Source organism: Schistocerca gregaria, chromosome 1, assembly GCF_023897955.1.
Source record: "Schistocerca gregaria isolate iqSchGreg1 chromosome 1, iqSchGreg1.2, whole genome shotgun sequence".
Taxonomy (NCBI): Eukaryota; Metazoa; Arthropoda; class Insecta; order Orthoptera; family Acrididae; genus Schistocerca; species Schistocerca gregaria.
In genome coordinates, this window is record NC_064920.1 from 1,062,054,140 (window position 1) to 1,062,077,375 (window position 23,236).

At 38.6% G+C, this 23,236-nt stretch overlaps 1 protein-coding gene across 5 annotated transcripts in view; it reads right to left on the reverse strand.

Annotated features, from left to right (window-relative positions):
- Positions 1-1,281: 1,281 nt before the first annotated feature.
- LOC126281306 (sorbin and SH3 domain-containing protein 2-like) overlaps positions 1,282-23,236 on the reverse strand; it is a 239,510-nt gene continuing 217,555 nt past the window's right edge. For all 5 annotated transcript variants that reach the window (XM_049980170.1, XM_049980162.1, XM_049980154.1 and 2 more), the window contains exons 7-9: positions 22,465-22,625; positions 13,069-13,151; positions 1,282-4,187 (exon numbers count right to left, since the gene is read on the reverse strand). In XM_049980170.1, coding sequence (XP_049836127.1) covers positions 4,019-4,187; positions 13,069-13,151; positions 22,465-22,625 — 413 coding nt within the window. In that variant the 3' untranslated portion in view covers positions 1,282-4,018. The remainder of the gene's footprint in view (positions 4,188-13,068; positions 13,152-22,464; positions 22,626-23,236) is intronic.

Here is a 23,236-nt window from a genome sequence, read left to right on the forward strand (position 1 = left end):
AGCAAAGGCCTTCGGTCTCTCAACTGTTAAATGCATTTGAGACATGTAAACTAGTGTCATTGTATTCTTGTAGATGTTACTCCATGACCCAATAAACTGTATCTATTTTATGGCCCTGTCTTTCCTAGTGTTCCTAGTTACAACACTTTTCACTACAATTTTCTAGCATTGTGACTTCCCTATATGAGATCTGTTCAAAAAATTCTGGAATTTTGTCCACAAAATTTTTCTACACTTACCTTTTATTTATTATGCATGGTCTCCTTCAAAATACTTTACTCTACAACTGATACACCATTCCCACTGCCTTTTCCACTTCTGGAAGCAGTCTTTGTGTGCCTCTTGTTGGACCATGCAAAACACCATCTGTGAATATTCTTTTATCTCATCTATCATTGCAAATCTTCATCCTTTCAATGGGGTTTTCAACTTTGGAAATAAAAAAAAAGAGTCACAAGGGCCAGGTCTGGAGAATATGGAGGATGAGGCAGCACAGTGATTTCATTTCTTGTGCAATAGTCATGCACCAACAGGGATGAACGTATGGGTTCATTATCATTATTCAACAGCCATGAATTGTCTCACCACATTTCAGGTTGTTTCCTTCTCACATTTTCTCACAGGTATCACATGTCCCAATGGTACCATCAAATAACAGTTTGTTTCTGTGGCATGAACCCCGTTGAAGAACTAATCACTGAAAGTCAAAACTGTCAGTGTGGTTTTAATGCTTGATCTGACCTAACCATAGACCCACATCTTATCACCAATTACGATTCTCTTAAGGAACATCTTGTTCTCATTCGCGCACTCCAAAAGCTCTTCACAGATTGCATGAAGAAGGTCTTTGTGGTCTTGACTCATGAGCCGTGGGACAAACTTGGCGGCAACATGATGCATTCCAAGATGCTGTGTCAGGATTTCATGACATGCTCTAACAGAAATGTTACATTCTTCTCCAATCTCTTGGACAGTCAGTCATAAATTGGCATGCACAGTTTCATTGATGTTCTTGGCATGAGCATCATCAGTAGACATCAAAAAAAGGGCATCGATTTTCAAACTATGTGAAACATTTGTAACACCAAGTATGGACTAAGCACTCATCACCATGGGCTTCCTGCATCATTTGGTGTGCCTCTGTATAGATTTTCTTGAGTTCCACATAAAATTTAATCCTTTTGTACGGATGAAGGTTTCACATGAAAGAAAAGCAGCTCATATTTTAAACTTGTGTCACACATGCTAGTCTCATTCCTCCATATAATCTGCTAAACAAAATTATTTCAAGTCATTAGACAATTTTATTTAGCCACTTTATTAATTACAGTTCTGACACAGGATTTATGACATGCTTTAAGGTAGTGACAACTTGTATAAAATGATATGATGATGGCATTTATTACTGATTTGGTTTCTCATTTTGGTATAAACATAATAATTAACAGTAATTTGTTCTCACTAATTATTTCATTGAAAATGTGGCCAAGAGAGTTTTAGAGCATCAAGAAATTACCTCATTTTAAGCCCTAAATATCTGTATTAATTAACAAAAGTGCATCTGAGAGGATTACCTGTCAATCATATTTTCTACAAAAATACATTTTAACTGGTAAACTTAGCAACAAGCATTAAATTCTTCATAGCAGTTTTTTAAATTTGTGTTTTGAATTTGCTGGAGATATAACTGTTCCATTACAACTTCTATATATAACTGATCAAGAGAAACCAAACGGTTTTTCCATAGTTACTTTCTGTTGCTATGTTCTAACTGGTACAAAATAAGATCTTTGTTTTCATTACCAGAAAGACAAAATATGGCAGAAAATATGTTCCTCTCTGTGTTAATTAATGGTTCAAGTTGTTGGTGAAAAACCATGATTATCTTATTTTGGTGTTTGCTAAGTATGTTACAATAATAACAAATTATTTATCAACTACCTGGTAGGTTATTTTTTTGTTAAAGGCACTGCTATGTTTCTTGAATTTTACACTTCCAGCTTCTGCATCTAATACAATGTCAATAATACACACAAACTGACATGAATAGTGCTCTGCTTAATTAGCATGGCTGTAAAAGAAATGTAATTTTGCCTCAGGTTTCAGACCATATTGACACTGATGTTAACATATCTTGAGCTGATGCCTGTGGTGCTCAGTCGGCCTAATAGGTGTAAATCACCAAACCATTTGATAACAACTTAATTAGGCTTCTTAGTAACTGGTTGTGTAAATCCTTTGGCTAATGACTAGAAGTATAAGTGAAGAAGCATTTCTCACAATTTAACACTATTCACAAAAATGTTAACAAGTTGGATGCTACAGAACATAAAGAAAATTAAGAGTAATTTTCATAGTTGTATTGAGGGGTAATGCAGCTTCAGGACTGATACAAAACTGAAATTTTTGTTGTACAGGTAAGTTAACAACTCAACTAATACCTCTGATGTTACATTATGGAAACTTTTAACTTTTATCTCTGCTGTAGTAAGAATATAAATGTGTAAGTAGTGTAGGATTATTGTTATAGTCTGTTGCCAGGCAGATTCTTTAAATTGGAAGTTACTGCTGCATATATATTAGTGTACACTGGGCTCACTGAGTATACTGTGATGCACAATATTGAAACCATTCAAATGCCCTGAAATATTATGTGACTTGGTGTCACTTACAAATATATATATATAAATATTACTTTGGAATCAGGGTAACATTTTACTCTACATGTGGCTCCAAAATGACTTGTCTTTTTTTAGGCTAGAAGTCAAAAAATTGCATTATTCTATACAATATCATCATAAAATAATTGCAACAATTTACTTGGTATGGAAAATCAACTTTAAAACTTTCAGTAAATAGTATCTAAATCATTGTCAATTGCTAGTATGTTCTTTCATGAGCATATTCCCCAAAAAATAAAAATTGAATTATATTGTCTATGGCCAACCAGTTACATCCAAGTTACAAAATAGTTTCATTCTCATACAATGTATATATTATTTCTTTCTGAAAAAAAAAACTGGAAGCACAACATATAATACAATTTGTTGAAGCACAATTTCGTTTACTTGAGAGCTATGCAACTAGTAAATCTGCACATACCTGACCATGAAATGCTTTGCTCTGTTTCATTTAGCCAAATTCAGACATAGGAAGGATTTCCAATACTACATTTTTGTATGTGAATTTGTAGTTTTTTTACTTATCTTATACTATTGTTATTGTTTCTACAGAAAGATTCAATGGAGCAATGACAACTTAAAATGAGATTTGGTTTAAACCTCAAAGTAACAGAGAAATATACATTGCTTCCTGTGCATACCTTATATTTCATTTTGAATGCTTTTAATATATGTTTACAGAGAGGGTCTTATAGTTTGAGGTTCTTATAATTGTGAAGTTTAAGGAAACACTTGACAGGGGAAGTATTTTTGTAGTTGTTATGTTTAAGTATTGTCATTTCACCATCAGGCAGATACTGTGCAGATCCTTTTGTCTAATAACTTGATTATGCAAAATAACAATTACTCTGTTGCATGTCCATAAGTTATAAATAACATATTACATTCCACATATCAACAATTTCAATTAACATGTAAGCACTGACAAATTCTGTAGTGTCTTAAGCTAAGAAGCTAGATAACACAGTCAGTTAAAACTATCCCTGTAGATGTAATGAGTTACTATGAGTGACCAGCTACATATAGTAGCTGTTAATTTGAATCTCTTTGGTATATAAAAATTTTACAGCACATAATATACAGTATTTTCATGAAAATACTGAAACAAAGAGTACTTTCATGCATACTTCAACATTAAAAAAGTTTCTGATCTAATGATAATCATTTTATTTGACAAGCACAAATCAGTGGTTACTTATTTATTTACATAAAGGTCATTTCTGTATTTGCTGATGGGCAGACTATGATGGCAGTACAGTGGGTAAAATGCCAGTTAGTATGTTCACTATCTACAGAAAAAGTAGTTCTTCATATAAACTCTCAGATTCCACATCAACTTACAATCTTTCCACATAGTTACCAGGAAAAGTTCCAAAGAAACCAGTTCTTTGGCTAGAACCAACATACCAGCCATCATCACATTTTTCCATAACATAGACAGTATCGCCCTCTCTCAATTCCAGTTCATCCTCATTTTGAGGTCTGTAGTTATATAGAGCCTTGTAGCTGTAAAGAGAAAATATCAAGTACTATTAGAAACTTGACTTGTAAAAAATTAACATTCAAATCTTGGACATGTATGCAAACATAAAATGAGCCCTAGTTCTGGAACAATGGCAGTTTAAAATGAGATTTGGTTTACACCCTGAAATAATAGACAGTTGAGGGGTTAGTAAAACACAAACCTCCCTCCCCTCACCAAAGTCCCCTCTGGTTAAGAGAAACCTCCTCCACCAACCAAAACTACAACAACAGTTCCAACACGGTTTGAAGATACACCAGATTGACAATGGGAATTTAGTTAATCATTGACAACTTCTTAAGTGACAAAATTTATGGTACCCACATACCTAACTAGCAACAAAATAAATTGAATGGAAATGCATCTATGACAGTATCAGTACAGGAAAAAGATTTTGTAGTATTGTGATTTATTATTGTAATTATCTTGCGTAATATAAGTCATTTGAGTCGGGTCTAGGTGACACCTCAATAATTTGTAGTAAGATTTCACCACAAACAGAAAATAGCTTATGCTAAGATTAGGATCCTAATAATAATACAAATTTGCTGTAAGAAAAAAATCTAGTGCTATGTTCCACCTTGTTTATATCAGTCCCATAGAATCACCTGCAATTTTATTTTTAGAGGATCTGGCTTTATATTAAGTATTTTTACACCTATTAATTTATTTTGCTATATTTTCATGCCCATATACTAGAGAGAATGTGCACATAATTTCAAACTGGTTTGAGAGAAGCTTAATAATTCTCTCTGTTTCTCATGTTGTATATGTGGTTAAAATAATTCTCCTCAAATAATTTTTGCCTGCCTTATAAAAAGATAACAATTTTGTAAAGGTAACAGGAGGGAACACTTAGGATTTATAGTTCCCAACATTATGAATAATTAGCTGTTCAGTACACATGTATCTGACCATTTTCTTCCTCACCTTCAGTATCCAAAATATGCCTGAACGCTGCATTGTAACTTATGACAGATTCAGAATAACTATGTTATGTTATTTTTCATGTACTCACATCAGTAAGCAAAACAGCTTAATTTATTTGATAGGAAGTCAACATGTGCACTGCGGGTTAAGTTCTTTGAGTCTGTCATCTTCTTCATTTGGTAAGTCCCCCCCACCCCTCCGACCTAGGGTTCTGGGTGCCAATACGTTTCCCCTGGCCCAGAGTTCTGGATGTCCAATAAGTCTCCCTTGACCCAGGATTCTGGGTAACTTTTCTGAACTCTTCCCATATTCTAAACCTCGTCAGTCCTTTTCCTTCACCCCTCTTCTTTACCATTCAATCCTTCTGTCAGAAGTGCAAGAAGAAGGAGCCCCTGGTACTGAAAGATAGCAAATTTCAAACCTTTATGTGTGTGTTCTCCTGCCATTGCTTCTTGATCTACCTATTTACATCATAGTAGATATGATATAATATGTGATGAAGCATACGCTAAGTTGCATAGATATCAGGTATTTTTTCCTCAAGAGAGTTACAAAAATATCTAAATCTTCAGAGGACGGCAAGGTGAAGTTCTGTCATGATAAACAACACTGCATCACTGTAGACCATGCACCAGAGGACACTGCAATTAGAGTGGATCCTCTGACTCTGAAGTGATGTTCCTTGTATGTATTGGGAATCTCAAATCCTGAGTTCTTGAAGAGTACAATCACTTCCAGTATGGTGCACATTCCCATACATGAGCTTATGCAATGACTGCCACCAGCAGGGGAAGTCTCCCAGGGGCTCACAACTCCTTTGGAAGTTTGTGCATGGTGGCAATAGGGCCCCAAGCCAATGCAGTGCTTCTTCCTTTCCTGTGCAGCAATCTCATTCTCTGGCTATATGTTATCCCCGACTTGGTCTCTAGCTTGTTTGTAGGACACTGATTATGGCTTTTCCCATTTTATTCATTCATTTAACACCACTTATTTCAATTAATTCATTTTCAGTTCCCACTTCTGGATTTGACCTCCACTTTTTCAAGTTATTTTTACAGAAGTGTGTATGTTCACCAAGTACCCACCATCATAGCCAATCCATATGGGAGATCATCAGGTACCAGTGTGGTGGGAACATTCTATTGATGCTCAGGCTGTTACCTCTCTGCACCTGTCCATTCAGGGGCACTGGGACTATAGGCAATGGCCATTAAGTGAGGTGGGCATTGCTCTAGCTGCATGGTGTCTTTTTTTATTTATTTTATTTATTTATTTGGTCCTGTTGATTACATATTATACAGCCAATGTACAAGTAATATAGGACAAGTCAATTGATGCAATTACAGTAGTACATTAACTTCTATATATCACATTGCACAGACATCGGTTTATTTTACAAGAAACAACTACTTGCATGCAGTATTAAAGCCTGCATTATGCTAAAAACAGTTTAAATGATTGTTTAAAATAGTAGAATAAGTGACAGTGCATATTTGTGTCCAAGGGGAGACACCTCATTTGAAGCTATTAGTATCACAATGGATTTCTCACGCAGTGAAAATATCAAAATTACTCAGATCTACATATTAAAACTCACTGAGAACCATTTTACATACAAAAGGTGAGTCTTAATATTTCAATTCTGCTAATTTCAAGAATGACCTTCATTCTTCTCCATCACGTTAGGTTTCTGGATGAAAACTGGAATAACATTGCTGTGGACAGAGCTTGTGTAGCACAGCTCATTCCCGGTTCAGTGTTGCCTGTGTTGTCAGCCTGGCTTGTTCTGTCATCTGCAGTGATTGTTTTTGCTAGTGCTGTTTTGTTCTTGTTTCATTTTTTATGATGGCAAGTTTAAGTGACATGTGCAGCAATGAAAATATTTTTTCTACTCAGTAAAAATGCTGCTGAAACTGATTTAATGTTGAAAACAGCTTACCAATATGATGCTATGGGAAAAACTAAAGTGTATAAGTAGTCTGCTCAATTTAAAATTGGCAACATGTCAGCTGATGAGAAACCTCACTCTGGACTTCTATAAACTGCCCAAATCGATAAAAGTTTTGAAAAAATTAGGTGTTTGTGCTCACAGACCATCGACAGACAACAAATCAGCTGTCAGAGATTAGTGTGTTATCTTTGAGTTCATTTCAGCAAATTATAATGGAATATCTGAGAATGAAAAAGGTAGCTGCCAAGTTTGTTCCTCGGGTTCTGACTGAAGATCAAAAGGAATGTCGAGCTGAAACATGTTGTGCTTTGATACAACAGCTTGAAACTGACCCAGATTTTCTGTCAAAGGTTATGACCCAGAGAGAAAGCAACAGCCAAGCTAACTGAAGATGTCATTGTCACCCCGTCAAAAAAATATTGCCTAGTCAAGTCAAAACTTAAAAAAAAAATAAAAAAATAATAAAATAAAAAAAAAATTGCTGATTTACGAAAGGCTTATTTCATTCAGAGTGTGTTCCCCCATGTCAGATTGTCAATCAAACCTTTTATTTGGAAGTTTCAAGAAGATTGCGCAACAGCGATCATCAAAGAAGACCCAGTTTGTGGCAGACAGGAAATTGGTTCTTCCGACATGGTATTGCACCTGCACACACAGCCATCTCTGTTAGACAGTTCTTGGCTTAAAATGGCATGGTTCCACTGCTTCATGCACCTTACTTGCTTGACTTGGTTCCATATCACTTTTTCTTATTTTCACACATGAAAAGGGGCATGAAAGGACACCGATTTGATAACACTGAAGAAGCCAAGAAAATATCAAGGGAGGAGTTGTCAGCCATTTTTACAGATAACTAAAAAATGTATCAAACAGTGAAAGCACCAGTGGGACAAATGTATTAGTTGTAATGGAGAGTATTTTGAAGTGGGTAAGGTTGTTTTTTAGACAACTTAAAAATATATAGCTTTTTGGGTAAGCCTTCGTACAAATGAACATGTGAATCTAATCACCAAGCAGTGGCAGGAGAACACACACAAAAAAAAAGGTTTTACTTATGAGAGCTTTTAGAGCCAATGGCTCCTCCTTCCAGAGAAGGGTTGAAGGGGAAGGAAAAGGGGTGAAGGAGAAGAACCGGAGAAGTTTAGGGAAAGGGGTAGAATTGGAAAAGCCACCCAGAGCCCTGGATCAGAGGAGACTTACGGAACAGAATGAGAAGCAAAGACTGGTTGTTGTGGACTGCACTGTATGAGATTTGAAAACCTGAGAGTTTAAAGGTGGAAGACAGGGTAATGTGCAAGACAGAGATGTACGTAGCTTTTCACTCTTATTAACTTGTGCATTATGTTTTAGCAGTAATCTCTGTCTTGCATATTACCCAGTCTTCCATATTTAAACTCCTAGGTTTTCAAATCTCATCCAGTGCAGTACCCAACAATCAGTCTTTTCTTCTCATCTTGTCCAGTAAGTGTACCCTGACCCAGGGTTCTAGGTGACTTTTCCAAACTCCACCCCTCTTCCTAAACCTCTCCAGCCTTTTTCTTCATCTGTCTTCCTTCCCCTCCAACACTTCACCCTTCTGCTGGAAGAAGGAGCCATTGGCTTCAAAACCTTTTAATGTGTGTGTTCTAGTGCTGCCACTTGGTGAGTAGATTTTTTTAATCCATCCAATTGCATTATATTATCAAAAACTTGATTATTTCCATTGTTAAGTGAACTTCTGAGGTTTTTATCATCAATTTTCACATTTCCGTTTGCTTTATGAACAGCATATAAGTATAATCTTGTTCATTTGGTATAAAATGTTTGTTTCTTACATTCCCTCTTCTGTTTTTTCAAAGAATCCCTATCCAGCATCCAGCAGTAATCTGCAATCACCTAAGTTTCCCATCATCCTTTGTAGCTTCTCTCCATTTCTTGAATATCTTGACTGCCCTCAGGTTGTCAGGAAAATGTGAAAACAGAAAGTGTACTTTAAGGTTCATGTTGTATCCCAATGTTCTCAGATTCTGTAACCTGTTGTTTACCATTTTGACATATTCATGGTGTTTCTTGTTTCCTAGGAAATTGTTTGTACTCTTTTTACCTTAATTCTAAACAATTTTCTCTTTAGAAATAATAATAGCTTCAAATGTAGTGTTTTTAGCTAAAGCTCTGATTTGAGGACCCATAAAGAATTCTCCTTTAATTTTGGCTTCAGACAGGGCAGGAAGTTTGTTGCTGAGATATTTATGACAATTACCATCTTCATCAGGAGCTTTCACAAATTGTTTCATTACACCAAGTTTTATATGAAGAGGTGGCAAAAGAAACTTCTTAGGGTTCACTAGGCTACACCTTATTATGTTTTAACTACCTCATGTTACACTTTATCTTTTCCAATGTGTTCTACTATCCGACTTGCACAAATAACATGGACGTTTTGTGAATCCCTATTGCTGGGCTAATATCATACGGATTACTGTCAAGCCTCCACATAATATCCTTCAGCTGCATTGAGTATGCTACTGGAACTGAAGCATTACCAGTGTGTAAAAGCACACCCTTAATGCTTCTTATACTAGAATTGATAAATAGTCTCCATTTATTTGGATAATAGTTAACACAACACATTTTGTTCATTAAGTTTGGAATGTCATTACAGTAAACTAGATTTCCTTTTTTCTCTATTCCTGTAAAAAGACAATGATGTATCACCTGCAAGTAAGCAGTTTTCCTGTAGTCTGGAACCTAATAGCTCAGCTGCATCCTTTGGAAGATTTAATTGCCTTATTAATCATTTAACTTTGCTTGTGACAATGGTCGTGGCAGATTTGATGTTTCAGGGAAGGAACACATCAAACACAAGTTACTGGATGTATCTGAAATCAAGTAAACTACTGTCTGCAGGTGGCTTAGGCATAAGAATACCATGACTATGTGCTACTTGTCTAATAGTGGATGGCAAGATTGGGTATAGGGAGTAGGAATTTCTCACTTCCAGCCTTGCCTCTCAATCTTTCTTGAAAAACCTTAATCCTACTCCCAACATCACCACAGCCGAAGCCCAGGCTATCCATGATCTGAAAGCTGACCGATCCATCATCATTCTTCTGGCTGACAAGGGTTCCACGACCGTGGTACTTGATCGTCGGGAGTATGTGGCTGAGGGACTGCGTCAGCTTTCAGACGACTCTACATACAAAGTTTGCCAAGGTAACCCCATTCCTGATGTCCAGGCGGAGCTTCAAGGAATCCTCAGAACCTTAGGCCCCCTACAAAACCTTTCACCTGACTCCATCAAACTCCTGACCCCACCGACACCTCGCACTCCTACCTTCTACCTACTTCCTAAAATTCACAAACCCAAACATCCTGGCCACCCCATTGTAGCTGGTTACCAAGCCCCCACAGAGCATATCTCTGCCTACGTAGATCAACACCTTCAACCCATTACATGCAGTCTCCCATCCTTCATCAAAGACACCAACCACTTTCTCGAACGCCTGGAATCCGTACCCAGTCTGTTACCCCCGGAAACCATCCTTGTAACCATTGATGCCACTTCCCTATACACAAATATCCCGCATGTCCAGAGCCTCGCTGCAATGGAGCACTTCCTTTCACGCCAATCACCTGCCACCCTACCTAAAACCTCTTTCCTTGTCACCTTAGCCAGCTTCATCCTGACCCACAACTTCTTCACTTTTGAAGGCCAGACATACCTATTTATGGGTCGCTTAGAGGAAGCCTTCTTGGCTACCCAAGCCTGCCAACCCAAAGTTTGGTACAGATTTATTGATGACATCTTCATGATCTGGACTCACAGTGAAGAACAACTCCAGAATTTCCTCTCCAACCTCAACTCCTTTGGTTCCATCGGATTCACCTGGTCCTACTCCAAATCCCATGCCACTTTCCTTGACGTTGACCTCCATGTGTCCAATGGCCAGCTTCACACATCCGTCAACATCAAACCCACCAACAAGCAACAGTACCTTCATTATGACAGCTGCCACCCATTCCATATCAAATGGTCCCTTCCCTACAGCCTAGGCCTTCATGGCAAACGAATCTGCTCCAGTCCTGAATCCCTGGACCATTACACCGACAACCTGAAAACAGCTTTCGCATCCCGCAACTACCCTCCCGACCTGGTACAGAAGCAGATAACCGGAGCCACTTCCTCATCCCCTCAAACCCAGAACCTCTCACAGAAGAACCCTAAAAGTGCCCCACTTGTGACAGGATACTTCCCAGGACTGGATCAGACTCTGAATGTGGCTCTCCAGCAGGGATACGACTTCCTAAAATCCTGCCCCGAAATGAGATCCATCCTTCATGAAATCCTCCTCACTCCACCAAGAGTGTCCTTCCGCCGTCCACCTAAACTTCGTAACCTCTTGGTTCATCCCTATGAAATCCCCAAACCACCTTCCCTACCCTCTGGCTCCTACCCTTGCAACCACCCCCGGTGTGAAACCTGTCCTATGCACACTCCCACCACCACCTACTCCAGTCCTGTAACCCGGAAGGTGTATATGATCAAAGGCAGAGCCACGTGTGAAAGCACCCACGTGATTTACCAACTGACCTGCCTACACTGTGACGCTTTCTATGTGGGAATGACCAGCAACAAACTGTCCATTCGCATGAATGGACACAGGCAGACAGTGTTTGTTGGTAATGAGGATCACCCTGTGGCTAAACATGCCTTGGTGCACAGCCAGCACATCTTGGCACAGTGTTACACCGTCCAAGTTATCTGGATACTTCCTACCAACACCAACCTATCCGAACTCCGGAGATGGGAACTTGCCCTTCAATATATCCTCTCTTCTCGTTATCCACCAGGCCTCAATCTGCGCTAATTTCAAGTTGCCGCCACTCATACCTCACCTGTCTTTCAACAACATCTTTGCCTCAACACTTCCGCCTCGACTCACATCTCTGCCCTTACTCTTTGCCTTTAAATATGTCTGCTTGTGTCTGTGAATGTATGGATGTTTATATGTGTGTGTGTGTGTGTGTGTGTGTGTGTGTGTGTGTGTGTGTGTGTGTGTGTGTGTGTGTGTGTGTGTGTGTGTGTGTGTGTGTGCGCGAGTATATACCTATCCTTTTTTCCCCATAAGGTAAGTCTTTCCGCTCCCGGGATTGGAATGACTCCTTACCCTCTCCCTTAAAACCCACATCCTTTCATCTTTCCTTTTCCTTCCCTCTTTCCTGACGAAGCAGCCGCCGGTTGCGAAAGCTCGAAATTCTGTGTGTGTTTGTGTGTTTTATTCATTGTGCCTATCTACCGGCGCTTTCCCGCTTGGTAAGTCTTGGAATCTTTGTTTGCAATATGTAATTGGATTATTTACACAACACCTCCTTTCCATTATTCTATACTGAATTACGTATGACAAAGATAACAAAATGGCAGTATTATATGTTAATTCCTTGCTTTATAGAATAACTATTATTACCTGTGTAGATAAATTCACAATACAAAACGGTGTAAGCAGCTTAGGGTGTGCTGCCATCTGCCTTTAAACAGTCAACTAGTTCCTTGAAGTAGAGTTATTTCAATAGATAGCATTGTTGTAATGGTGTAATGGTACTTGCCCGCACAAAATATAGTTAAATAAATAAAGCAACAAACTAATAAATATTATTGTGGAGCATTAAAGCATTGTATGTAAGATATTAAAATAAAATAAAAGTTTGAAGGTGTTAATTTTGAAAGAAATAGTATGTGATACAACTAAGCGGGCTTCGTTTTTAGAATCAGGATATGCATAGTTTTCAAGTTGTACATGTGAGAGAGAGAGAGAGAGAGAGAGAGAGAGAGAGAGAGAGAGAGAGAGAGAGAGAGAGAGAGAGAGAGAGAGTCTTTAATACAACTGGGCAACACTTGAAAAGAAGCTAGTGCATGACAAAAAATTTAATAAGGATGCATATTATATATTCTCTTCAATACATAAACACGTGACAACTTACAGTACTTGCATGAACAGAATACTCACGGAACAGGCTCTGAATGCGTATCGATGTGAAGCGTTTGGTTGACAGGGGCCACTGGCTGCTTAGGCGGCTGGGCTTGTCTTGGCTGAAATTTACATGAAGCATATTAAAGCTGTACACAACATATTCATAAACTTTCTGAAACAGGTCACATCTATAAAATGTTGAGGGACAGAAAGAGAGAGAGAGAGAGAGAGAGAGAGAGAGAGAGAGAGAGACATTGAACACTGCATGCAGATGAAAAAAACTTAAGAAATCATGTATATGGTCGGCCATGTTTTCTGCTGAGAAGATGTGCTTTAATTCTAAAACTGTTTCGTTCCCTATCACAGCCAGCAGTCATAATTGTGATGAACTGAAAATGCAAACAACAAACAATAATGGGACATTTAAATTGCAATTGCTAGGGGTTTAGAATTAAAACAGAATGGTGACTTAGTATAATACTAATATGATTCTCAGGAAAGAAGCATATTTTGAAACAGCTACAAGTATGTAATGAAGCAGAACAGACAAGCCACCACACAGCCATGTGACAAATGAACGGCTGATCAGTAAGACTACTGTTTGAAGTAGATAACGTCACATTTTGGAAAGCCCTCCTTGAAGATGTTAGAAGTCTCACACTCACTTCCTAGTACACTTACTCTTTAATGATATTTGTTACTGATAATGGAGATCAGGTTCATTTGAATTCTAGTTTATACAATCACAATGCAAAACAGAAAAATCAGTTGACATGTTGGCTTTGCCTTCTTGTCTAGGATTCAGAACAGTGTTCTCTATTCTGGTGCAAAGGGGGAAAAAAAGATTAATGTTTAATGTTCTGTTGATGACAGGACCATTAGAGGTGTTCAAATTGGAGAAAGAAATTGGCCATGTCACTTTCTAAAGAACCATCGTGTCATTTGTCTTAACAATTTAGGAAAAGAACAGAAAGCCTGAAATTGTATGGCTGGAAGGGCATTTGAGTTGCTGTCCTCTTGGAAGCGAGGCCAGTGTCTCACTTTGTCTGTAGAAGCTACTATCTCACATAAAAGTATATAGTATAGCCCCTCATACAAATTATGTGATTACTGAGATTCAAATATCTGGCTGTCAGTTGCATGGCAAGTATCATTATTCATTGTAAATGTGCCTACACTAGCACTAGCAGATAAACAGCAGCTATTTCATTTAGCTGAGGAGGAACCACCACTTTTTTCAGAATAACATTTTTTCCATTTAATATTACCATATCAAATTTAATTTGGGTAAGCACAAACAGTTTATTGCACTTTAATAGGGAATACGTTTTAGTCAAATATACCGATTCTGCTGGTTCATCTTTGGCATGTTAGAGTAGAAATTGTCATAAAAACAGCAAAGTGCTAAATACACAAAACAAAGATGATGTAATTTACCAAATGAAAGCGCTGGCATGTTCATAGACACACAAACATACACACAAAATTCAAGCTTTCGCAGCCAACGGTTGCTTCACCAGAAAAGAGGGAAGGAGAGGGAAAGATGAAAGGATGTGGGTTTTAAGGGAGAGGGTAAGGAGTCATTCCAATCCCGGGAGCAGAAAGACTTCCCTTAGGGGGAAAAAAGGAAAGGTATACACTCGCACACACACACACACACATCCATCTGCACATACACAGACACAAGCAGACATTTGTAAAGGAAAAGAGTTTGGGCAGAGATGTCAGTTGAGGCGGAAGTACAGAGGCCTCTTATGAATGTTGCATGTAACTTGTTTTGTACTATATCAATGGTTGTGATCTACAGCTATACATTCTAAAAATTAATTATTACTGCAATAGTTACACTTCTTTCTGCTTGTTAACCTCTTAGTTATATGTCAGCATTTGAAATTTTACAAAAGAAGCCGACTGCTTTGGCATAGTATTGTTTATAGGGCATGTTATATAACAGTCACATCCTGTGTCATTTTATTTCCTTTTTCAACTGATGTGTATTGATTGTTGAAAATTACTACTATTTTTGAGTTTGGTTTGTGAGGCTGTTAATGACCATGGACTTGAAGTTGGGGGGAGGGACCATGGAGGGCATATGTTTACAGCAGACACAATGGAATCATTTCATGAAATTTTAACAGGCTTTTCTCTCATTAAAACACAAAAACACTTTCCTGGGCATTGTAGCATTAGTTCTTAAATCCTTGTAGAATAATAGATCCTGAAATTACAACAGAATTAGAAGATTAACTTAAAGTTATTTGTTTAATGTTCGGAATAATACTGCAGCCACCTCAATGTTTGCTTACTTTGATGCTATTCTCATGCTGTCAACCCCACTGTGGTACAGTGATTGAAAGGTGGTGTGAAAACGGTATGTTGGGTGAGCTGCTGAGGGACCTGTACCAAAGTTAGAAAAAGTACTATCCTCTCCCTCTGACACTATCTCCTGCCAAAGAAGTACAAGATCTGTTAACACTAGTCCATTTGACTGTATCAGGTCTACCAGCCCTGTACAGGGAAGGCAAGGGCCAGGGAGAACTCAAAGTTCTCCACTCATCCCTCTTGGGAGAACGATGCTTGCCAAATCCAGGTTATTTGATAAACCACACATGCCTTCATCAATGAGATAAATGGCTGTTGAAGTCAACAATCATTAATGGACAATCTCTGAGGAACCTGCAACACCTCAGACGAGTAAAACATATCCAGGAAAGAGGGGCTTTGTCTGGGTGGACCTCCTATCCCTAGCAGCTTATGGGATCACCATAGTGAGTCATCAACATAAAAACCCACTCAATGCAATGATGTACAATCTGGAAGTAATGATACCCATTCTTCTAAAATACTGAGGGAGGCTAGTCCTCCTGATAACCAGACTGTACTTAGTAGTGGGACTCAAGGAGCCATAAATCAGAATGTGTTCCTAGTGATCAAAAGGGATGAGGGGATGTTAGAAAAAAATCCCTTTTCTATATTCATTGCTTGCTGGTACATTAAAATCTATTAAATGATCATGAAATGGTTCCTTGTTAGTTGAAACTAATGTGTCATAGTAGGTGGAATTTCTAAGGAAGTCAAAAAATATGGATGACCATTATAGTTGTTGAGATGCACGTCTCCCTCAACCCACACAAGGGTATGGTCACATGCCGTAACATTTGGACATGGATATCTCGGAACTGAAACAGAATGGGTGTCACAGAAGATGGTCAATGTTGAACGCAGGACACTGAGGAATTTTGGGAAGACTGGTACTTTTATTGCAACCTCCAGTTCTTCATTGCTAGCTGAGAGCATCATGACAGGTTTCCTCCAAGATCAGAGTTAGACCTTACACAATTTGGCCACATAACATAAGCTACAGAGGTGAAATGACTTGCACGAAATGTGGAAAAACAGCTCATGGATCTGGCAATGACTGCCCATCTGCACCAACTTCTCTGGGAGACACCCATTCTTGAGCCAAGACTAACTAGTCTTCACCGAAGAACAAAAATTTAAGAAATAATAGTTCCAAAGTAGATCCCTTACCAGTAGCCAGGAAAAGATATAAAGTGATGAAACCCCCTGCCTTTGCCACTTCTTAGTCTTTCTTGGTGAAGAAGCCTGTCTCCAAGGTAGATGCTTTAACACAAACTATGTCCAGTGAAACAGAGCCCACCATCAGCACCTCTACCCGACAAAGCAGACAGAATAAAGATACAGCAAACCTGCACAGCTGGGCATTGCTAATGAAAAAGTTAACTTTGCTAATTGTTAATCAGTTACTAAAAAAGGTGACCCCATTAACTGTTAAAGCATTACTTTACAGAAGATTTATTGGAAGTTAAAGTTAACTGTTAATTATTAACTCATAATAGTAAACATTGTGTTGTGGGTGTAATGAAACAAGCTAGTGAATCAAATGTATTATCACAGCTTAAATAAAAATGCTTTAGATGGGGAAGTTTAGGCAGCACATCATAGGGAAATAAAAAAATAGTTTAATCAATCATCTACATCTACATGGATACTCTGCAAATCACTTATAAGTGCCTGACACAGGGTTCATTGAACCACATTCACAATATTCCTCTATTATTCTAATATCATACAATGCACAGAAAAAACAAACACCTATACCTTTCCATGTGGACCCGATTTTCCTTATTTTATTATTGTGATCATTTCTCCCGATGTAGGTTGGCATTAACAATATATTTTCACATTTGGAGGAAAAAGTTAATGATTGAAATTTCGCAAGAAGATTCTGCCACAAGAAAAGCCCCTTTGTTTTAATCATGTCCACCCAAATTCCTTTATCACGTCCGCGATACTCTCTCCCAGATTAAGCAATAATACAAAATGTGCTGTTATTCTTTGAACTTTCTCGATGTGCTCTGTCATTCCTATATAGTAAGGACCCCACACCACACAGCAGTATTCTAAAAGAGGATGGACAAGTATAGTGTAGGCAGTCTGTTTAGTAGATCTGTTACATTTTCTAAGTGTCCTACCAATAAAACACTGTCTCTGGTCAGCCTTTCCCACAACATTTTCTATGTGTTACTATCCAATTTAAGTTGTTCGTAGTTGTAATTCCTAAATATTTAGCCGAATTTACAGCCTTTAGATTTGACTGGTTTATCGAGTAACCAAAGTTTAATGGGTTCGTTTTAGCACTCATGTGGATGACCCACTCTTTTTGTTATTTAGAGTCAACTGCCAATTTTTGCATTGTACACATATCTTTCCTAAATCATTTTGCAATTTGTTTTGATCTTTTGATGACTTTACAAGTCAACAAATGACATCGTCATCTGCAAACAACCTACGATGGCTGCTCAAATTGTCTCTTAAATCATTTATTTAAATAAGGAGCAACAAAGGGCCTATAACACTACTTTTGGGAACACTAGAAATCACTTCTGTTTTACTCAATAACTTTCCTTCAGTTACTATGAACTGTGATCTTTCTGAAAGGAAATCATGAATCCAGTCACATAACTGAGACGATATTCCATTAGCATACAATTTCACAAAAAAACTACTAGTGTCATACAGTGCCAAAAGCCTTCTGGTAATCTAAAAATATGGAATCAATTTGAAATCCCTTGTCAGTGGCACTCAACACTTCGCGTGAGTAAAGAGCTAGTTGTGTTTTGCAAGAATGTTTCCAAAATCCATGTTGACTGTATGTCAATGGACTGTTTTCTTCAAGGAAATTCATAATATTTGAACACAATATATGTTCCAGAATCCTGCCGCATATTACCGTTAATGATATGGACCTGTAATTTAGTGGTTTACTCCCATTGGTGTTACCTGTGCTACTTCCCAGTACTTGGGTATGGATCTTTTGCCAAGCAAACGGTTGTATATTATTGTTAAGTATGGAGCTGCTGTATCAGCTTACTCTGAAAGGAACATAACTGGTATACAGTCTGTTGTTATCAGTGTTAAGCCACATGAGAATCAAAATACAGGAGAATCATATAGTAACTGACATGAGATGCATATTTCTCTTCAGGGTCATCCAAGAGCAAGGCTCATTTAGGAGACAAAATATCTTTACCCACAGAAAAAAGTCGTTTGACTGCAGCACTCGAGGGTGTAGGAGTATTACATTTAATAAATAAATGTACTAAAACATGCTCCCCAAGAAATACTGCATTGCTGAATGAGTCTTTTGATTTCATGCCCAGCCACATTTTCACTAGACTCTGAGCTTTGCCTTTTACAGATGTGATACACTTGGCTTCCCTATAGATTGTTCTTAGAGCTGGACTCCAATTCCACAATTTAGTTTCCACAGTCAATCCACTAGCAAAAAGTAGTATTTAATGTGAACTCAGTAAACAAACAACAATAGACGGTCAATACCCAGTGATTCCAGCTCGAACTTGATTGTTCACATCAATCAAGTGCACCACAGCATAGCAACACATCTACAAGACCCAAATGTGTTGTGCAACCCAATTAACTGTTGTGGCAACGGCTTTGCCACAGCGGATATACCAGTTCCCGTCAGATCATCGAAGTTTAGCACTATCGGGTGTGGCCGGCACTTGGGTGGGTGACTGCCCGGGCCACCATGGGCCGTTGCCATTTTTTGGGGTGCACTCAGCCTTGTGATGCCAACTGAGGAGCTACTCGACTGAATAGCAGTGGCTCCAGTCAAAGAAAACCAGCATAACGACCAAGAGAAGGGTGTGCTGACCACACACCCACCCTATCCGCATTATCAGCTGAGGATGACATGGCGGTTGGGTGGTCCCAATGGGCCACCTCTGGCCTGAAGACGGAGTGCTGATTAACTGTTAATGGGTTCAAAGAAAGTTAATGGAATTTATACAGTCCATTAACATTTTTCAAAATTAAGTTGAAAATTAATCTGTTACTTGAAAAGTTAACATTGTTAATTAATGATTCATTGATTAATGGTCTTGTGACCAGCTATGCAAGCCTGGCAGGCATGATGCAAGAGGAAGGGAAACATTCCATGATGAACATAGTGAAGGCATTCCAAAAATGGAGTGCCTTACAACTTCCTCTTTCCCCATCAACCTCAAACGGAAAAGGAGCAGAGAAAAGATCACAACATTTGGGTCACAAGATGCTCTGGGTGCCGTCAGATGTCATACTGGGGTGTCTGACTGAAGAAACTGTCATGAAGTTGGATTCCCGTCACCAGACCCAGATGTAGCCCCTCCACAACCCACCGCTTTACCCGTCCCACAACATTCTGGCACAAAGAAAGCGATAAATTAAAACCATGAACCAAGCATGACTTTTATACTGCAGTGGAATGTGAATGGATACAGGACTCATTTGAATGAACTAAGAATCCTAATACAGGACAGACCTCTTTGCCTCTGTCGCCACGAGACACATTTCAAACATACTGATGCACTGTCACAAGAGAGACAAACTTATTGGTAACTGGGAAAAAGGTGAGGTAACAGTGTCTGTCAAGTACACATTCCACTCCTCTCTTGTGCGCTTAACCATAATGCTATAAGCTGTGGCTGTCATGATAAAGATCCGTGATACTGTCGCAGTGTGCTCTGTGTACCTGCCACTCAATGAGGCAATGGACAGTGAGATCCTCAAACAGCTTACTGCAGAACTGTCACATCACTTTCTTCTCTTACAAGATTTTAATGCATAAAGAGGACTATGGGAATTCAACACAATAAAATCAGCACTGACACAGGTGCATCTAAGGCCATATACCTCTTCTGCTCACCTGTGGGCTGTGTCAAGTGCATAAGAAATGCACACATGAAAAGAAAGTTAAAATTTTTATTACCTATACCATTCCCTTAAATGGCACAAAATGCATCTTCTTCTTTTTCTCATGCCTTTGTCCAGCAATGTCACAGTATCGGCATGGTTAAGGTTGGATTTTGCATGGTTAATTTAAGAGGTGGCTGGATGCCCTTCCTGTTGCCACCTCTTTGAAGGCAACACAAACACCCAGTCCCTGAACGGAGAAAATCTCTGACCCAGCCGATAATTAAACGTTGGCCCCTTGGCAAGACAGCCCATCCCACTGACCAGTTGGCTATTCGGGTAGACTATGGCACAAAATGCATATTTATTTATTCCTATTCAAGAATTCATCTATGATGCAGAAAGAATTGTCAAGGGGATATGATATCAATTTATTTTTGAAACTATTATTGCTGTCTGTCAGACAGGTAATATATTGAAAAGTTTTACAGCAGCATATTTACCCCTTTCTGTGCCAAAAATTGGTTAAGTAGAGGACAGTGTAAGTCTTTCTTTCTTCTGGTATTATAATCATGACTGTAACTGTTGTTTTTAAACTGGTCCACATTGTTGAGAACAAATTTCATTACTGAGTAAACGTAACATGAGGCTGTTGTAAGAAGTCCTAACCTTTTAAACAAATGCTTCAAGATGTGTGACTATGAGGCCCACACGTTATTCTTTCGAGCAGCTAATATTTTTTTTTTTTTTTTTTTTGGCCTAAGTCTTGAATTACCCCAAAATATTATTCTGTATGACATCAGAGAGTGTAAGTTTGCAAAGTATGTTAGCTTGCTAATTTCTATATCCTCAAAATTGGCAATTCTCCTGACTGGAAAAGTTGATGAATCTAGTTGCTTTAGGAGATTCAAAATATTAATTTTCCAATTAAGATTCTCATGATATGTACAGCCAGAAACGTAGTACGCTCTACCCTGGCTACTGACTTCTTTTGATGTGTTGTATTTACTGAAGGAACTGCACTCATTGCAGTAGAAAATTGCATGTACTGTGTTGTTTTTTTTCCAAAATAAAAGCTGCCCAATGGAGGTGAATGATGATCTTCGTGGAAGCGATCACTACCTCACTTGGATCCATCTACTACATGGAGCAGACCCCGAAAGGAAGCCATGATGATGGATGTTCAGAAAGACTGACTGTAAGCTCTACAGCCACTTAGCTTCTTCCTGAACTTTATGAATGTATCCAGGACTGTGTGGATCACATTACAGCTATGATTCACCAAGATGCTGATGTGTTCAACCCCAAGTCATCATGATGCCTAGGAAGCAGCCTGTCCCTTTGTGAAATTATGAGTGACATTCTGCAATCAGGGACAGTAGGGCAACTATGCGAAGATCAATGATTAGCATACAGAGGTGAATCTTGCAACCTTCTGGCTGGAAAGGGCAAAGGCAAGGAGAATAATTCGAGAGAGTAATCAGCTGTCTTGTGCACTCATATTGTATGCCTGGAGACTCTATTTAAGTGCTGAAGAGGCTGTCATGGATTTGAGAGTGAGGGTGCCAGGTGCAACCAGCTGCAAATGACGCCCTTTCATCTGGGCTGTATTCCAAGAACTGGCTGAGAAGGCTGAGAAGACCAGCCTTGCTCACAGAATTTCAACAAAGTTCACAATCTGCAGCACTGTTCCCAGAACTGACTGGGGCCCCCTGGTTCCAAATTGAGTGAAAGGCTTGAACCAGATACTTTGATCAGCTAGTCTGTGGCTTCCTACACTTGTGTTATAGTGTTGAGAACCATAGGGTCTCCTAAACAGGTCATGGATGCTCTTCACATCACAGGCTTTCCTCCATTTCATGCTTGACAAAAACTAGTTATAGATTCTTGCAACAAAATATAAAACTCCATTCTGAACCTCAGACAAACACACAAAGTCTATTCAGAATTTAATTTTGTTTGAGTATTATGATTTTGGTTTTGAAAGTCCATCTTAAACTCATTCTTATTACTAAACACAAATACCATTAGGAACTAAATGTGTTGTCACATAAACATTAGAATAACAAAGTCCTTCAAGATACTTGGTTATCAACTTTACATAATATAGGCCAGTTCTCAATATGACTCGCATCCATACACAAAAATTAATTTGATAATTGTCATATATGATTTTATGATTCTTGAGAAGTGTTCTGAAATTCTGTATATGCTCACCAGTGTTGCATAAGGGCTGCTGGATGTGTATGGACTCGTCGCTTTATTCTGGCTGTAGTAGGTGGAGCCTGGCTGGTGGTAATTCTTCACCCCTGTGCCATTCACCAACACTGACTGCACCGTAGGTGTGTTCGTGGGTTTCGTTGGCGTTGCTAGCATTCCTTAACAGAGAAATGCAGTTGTTGATATATACTGGGAAAGTTTAGAAAAGGTAATTGTTTTAATGTGAACAAATGGAAACTCTGACAAGCCTTTACAAAAATGGAGGAGAAACAGTGAGTACTCAGACTTGATGTTCACAGGTACATCAAGGCATTACTCGCTCGTAAAAGTATATTGAATACAAATTTGTGTGAGGTCTGTACTATTTGCAGCAATTCCTTCACTAAGTATTTCTCCATTGGAAAATCTCAACAAAGTGGAATGTTTCATTTTTCCAGAATGATAAATAGAAGAATTGTGGTTTGCAGCTGATTGATGCTACAAATGACTATTTTAAATATGTTCCCTGTTTCCTGACTGGAAGCCAGACTGTTCGTAGACAATAGGCAATCACTGGCAGCATTTAATGAAGATGACTAAGCCAAGTGTCAAAGTATTGTAGAGAAAAATATAATTAGGAACTAAAATAACAACAATATGGAAAGGATAGATTGCTATTCCTCACATAAAGCAGTTATTGAGTCGCAGACAGGCACAAGAAGAATGCTAAAAGTAGAAAACACATACCACCCCCCACCCCCCCCCCCACCCCCCCACACACACATATGGC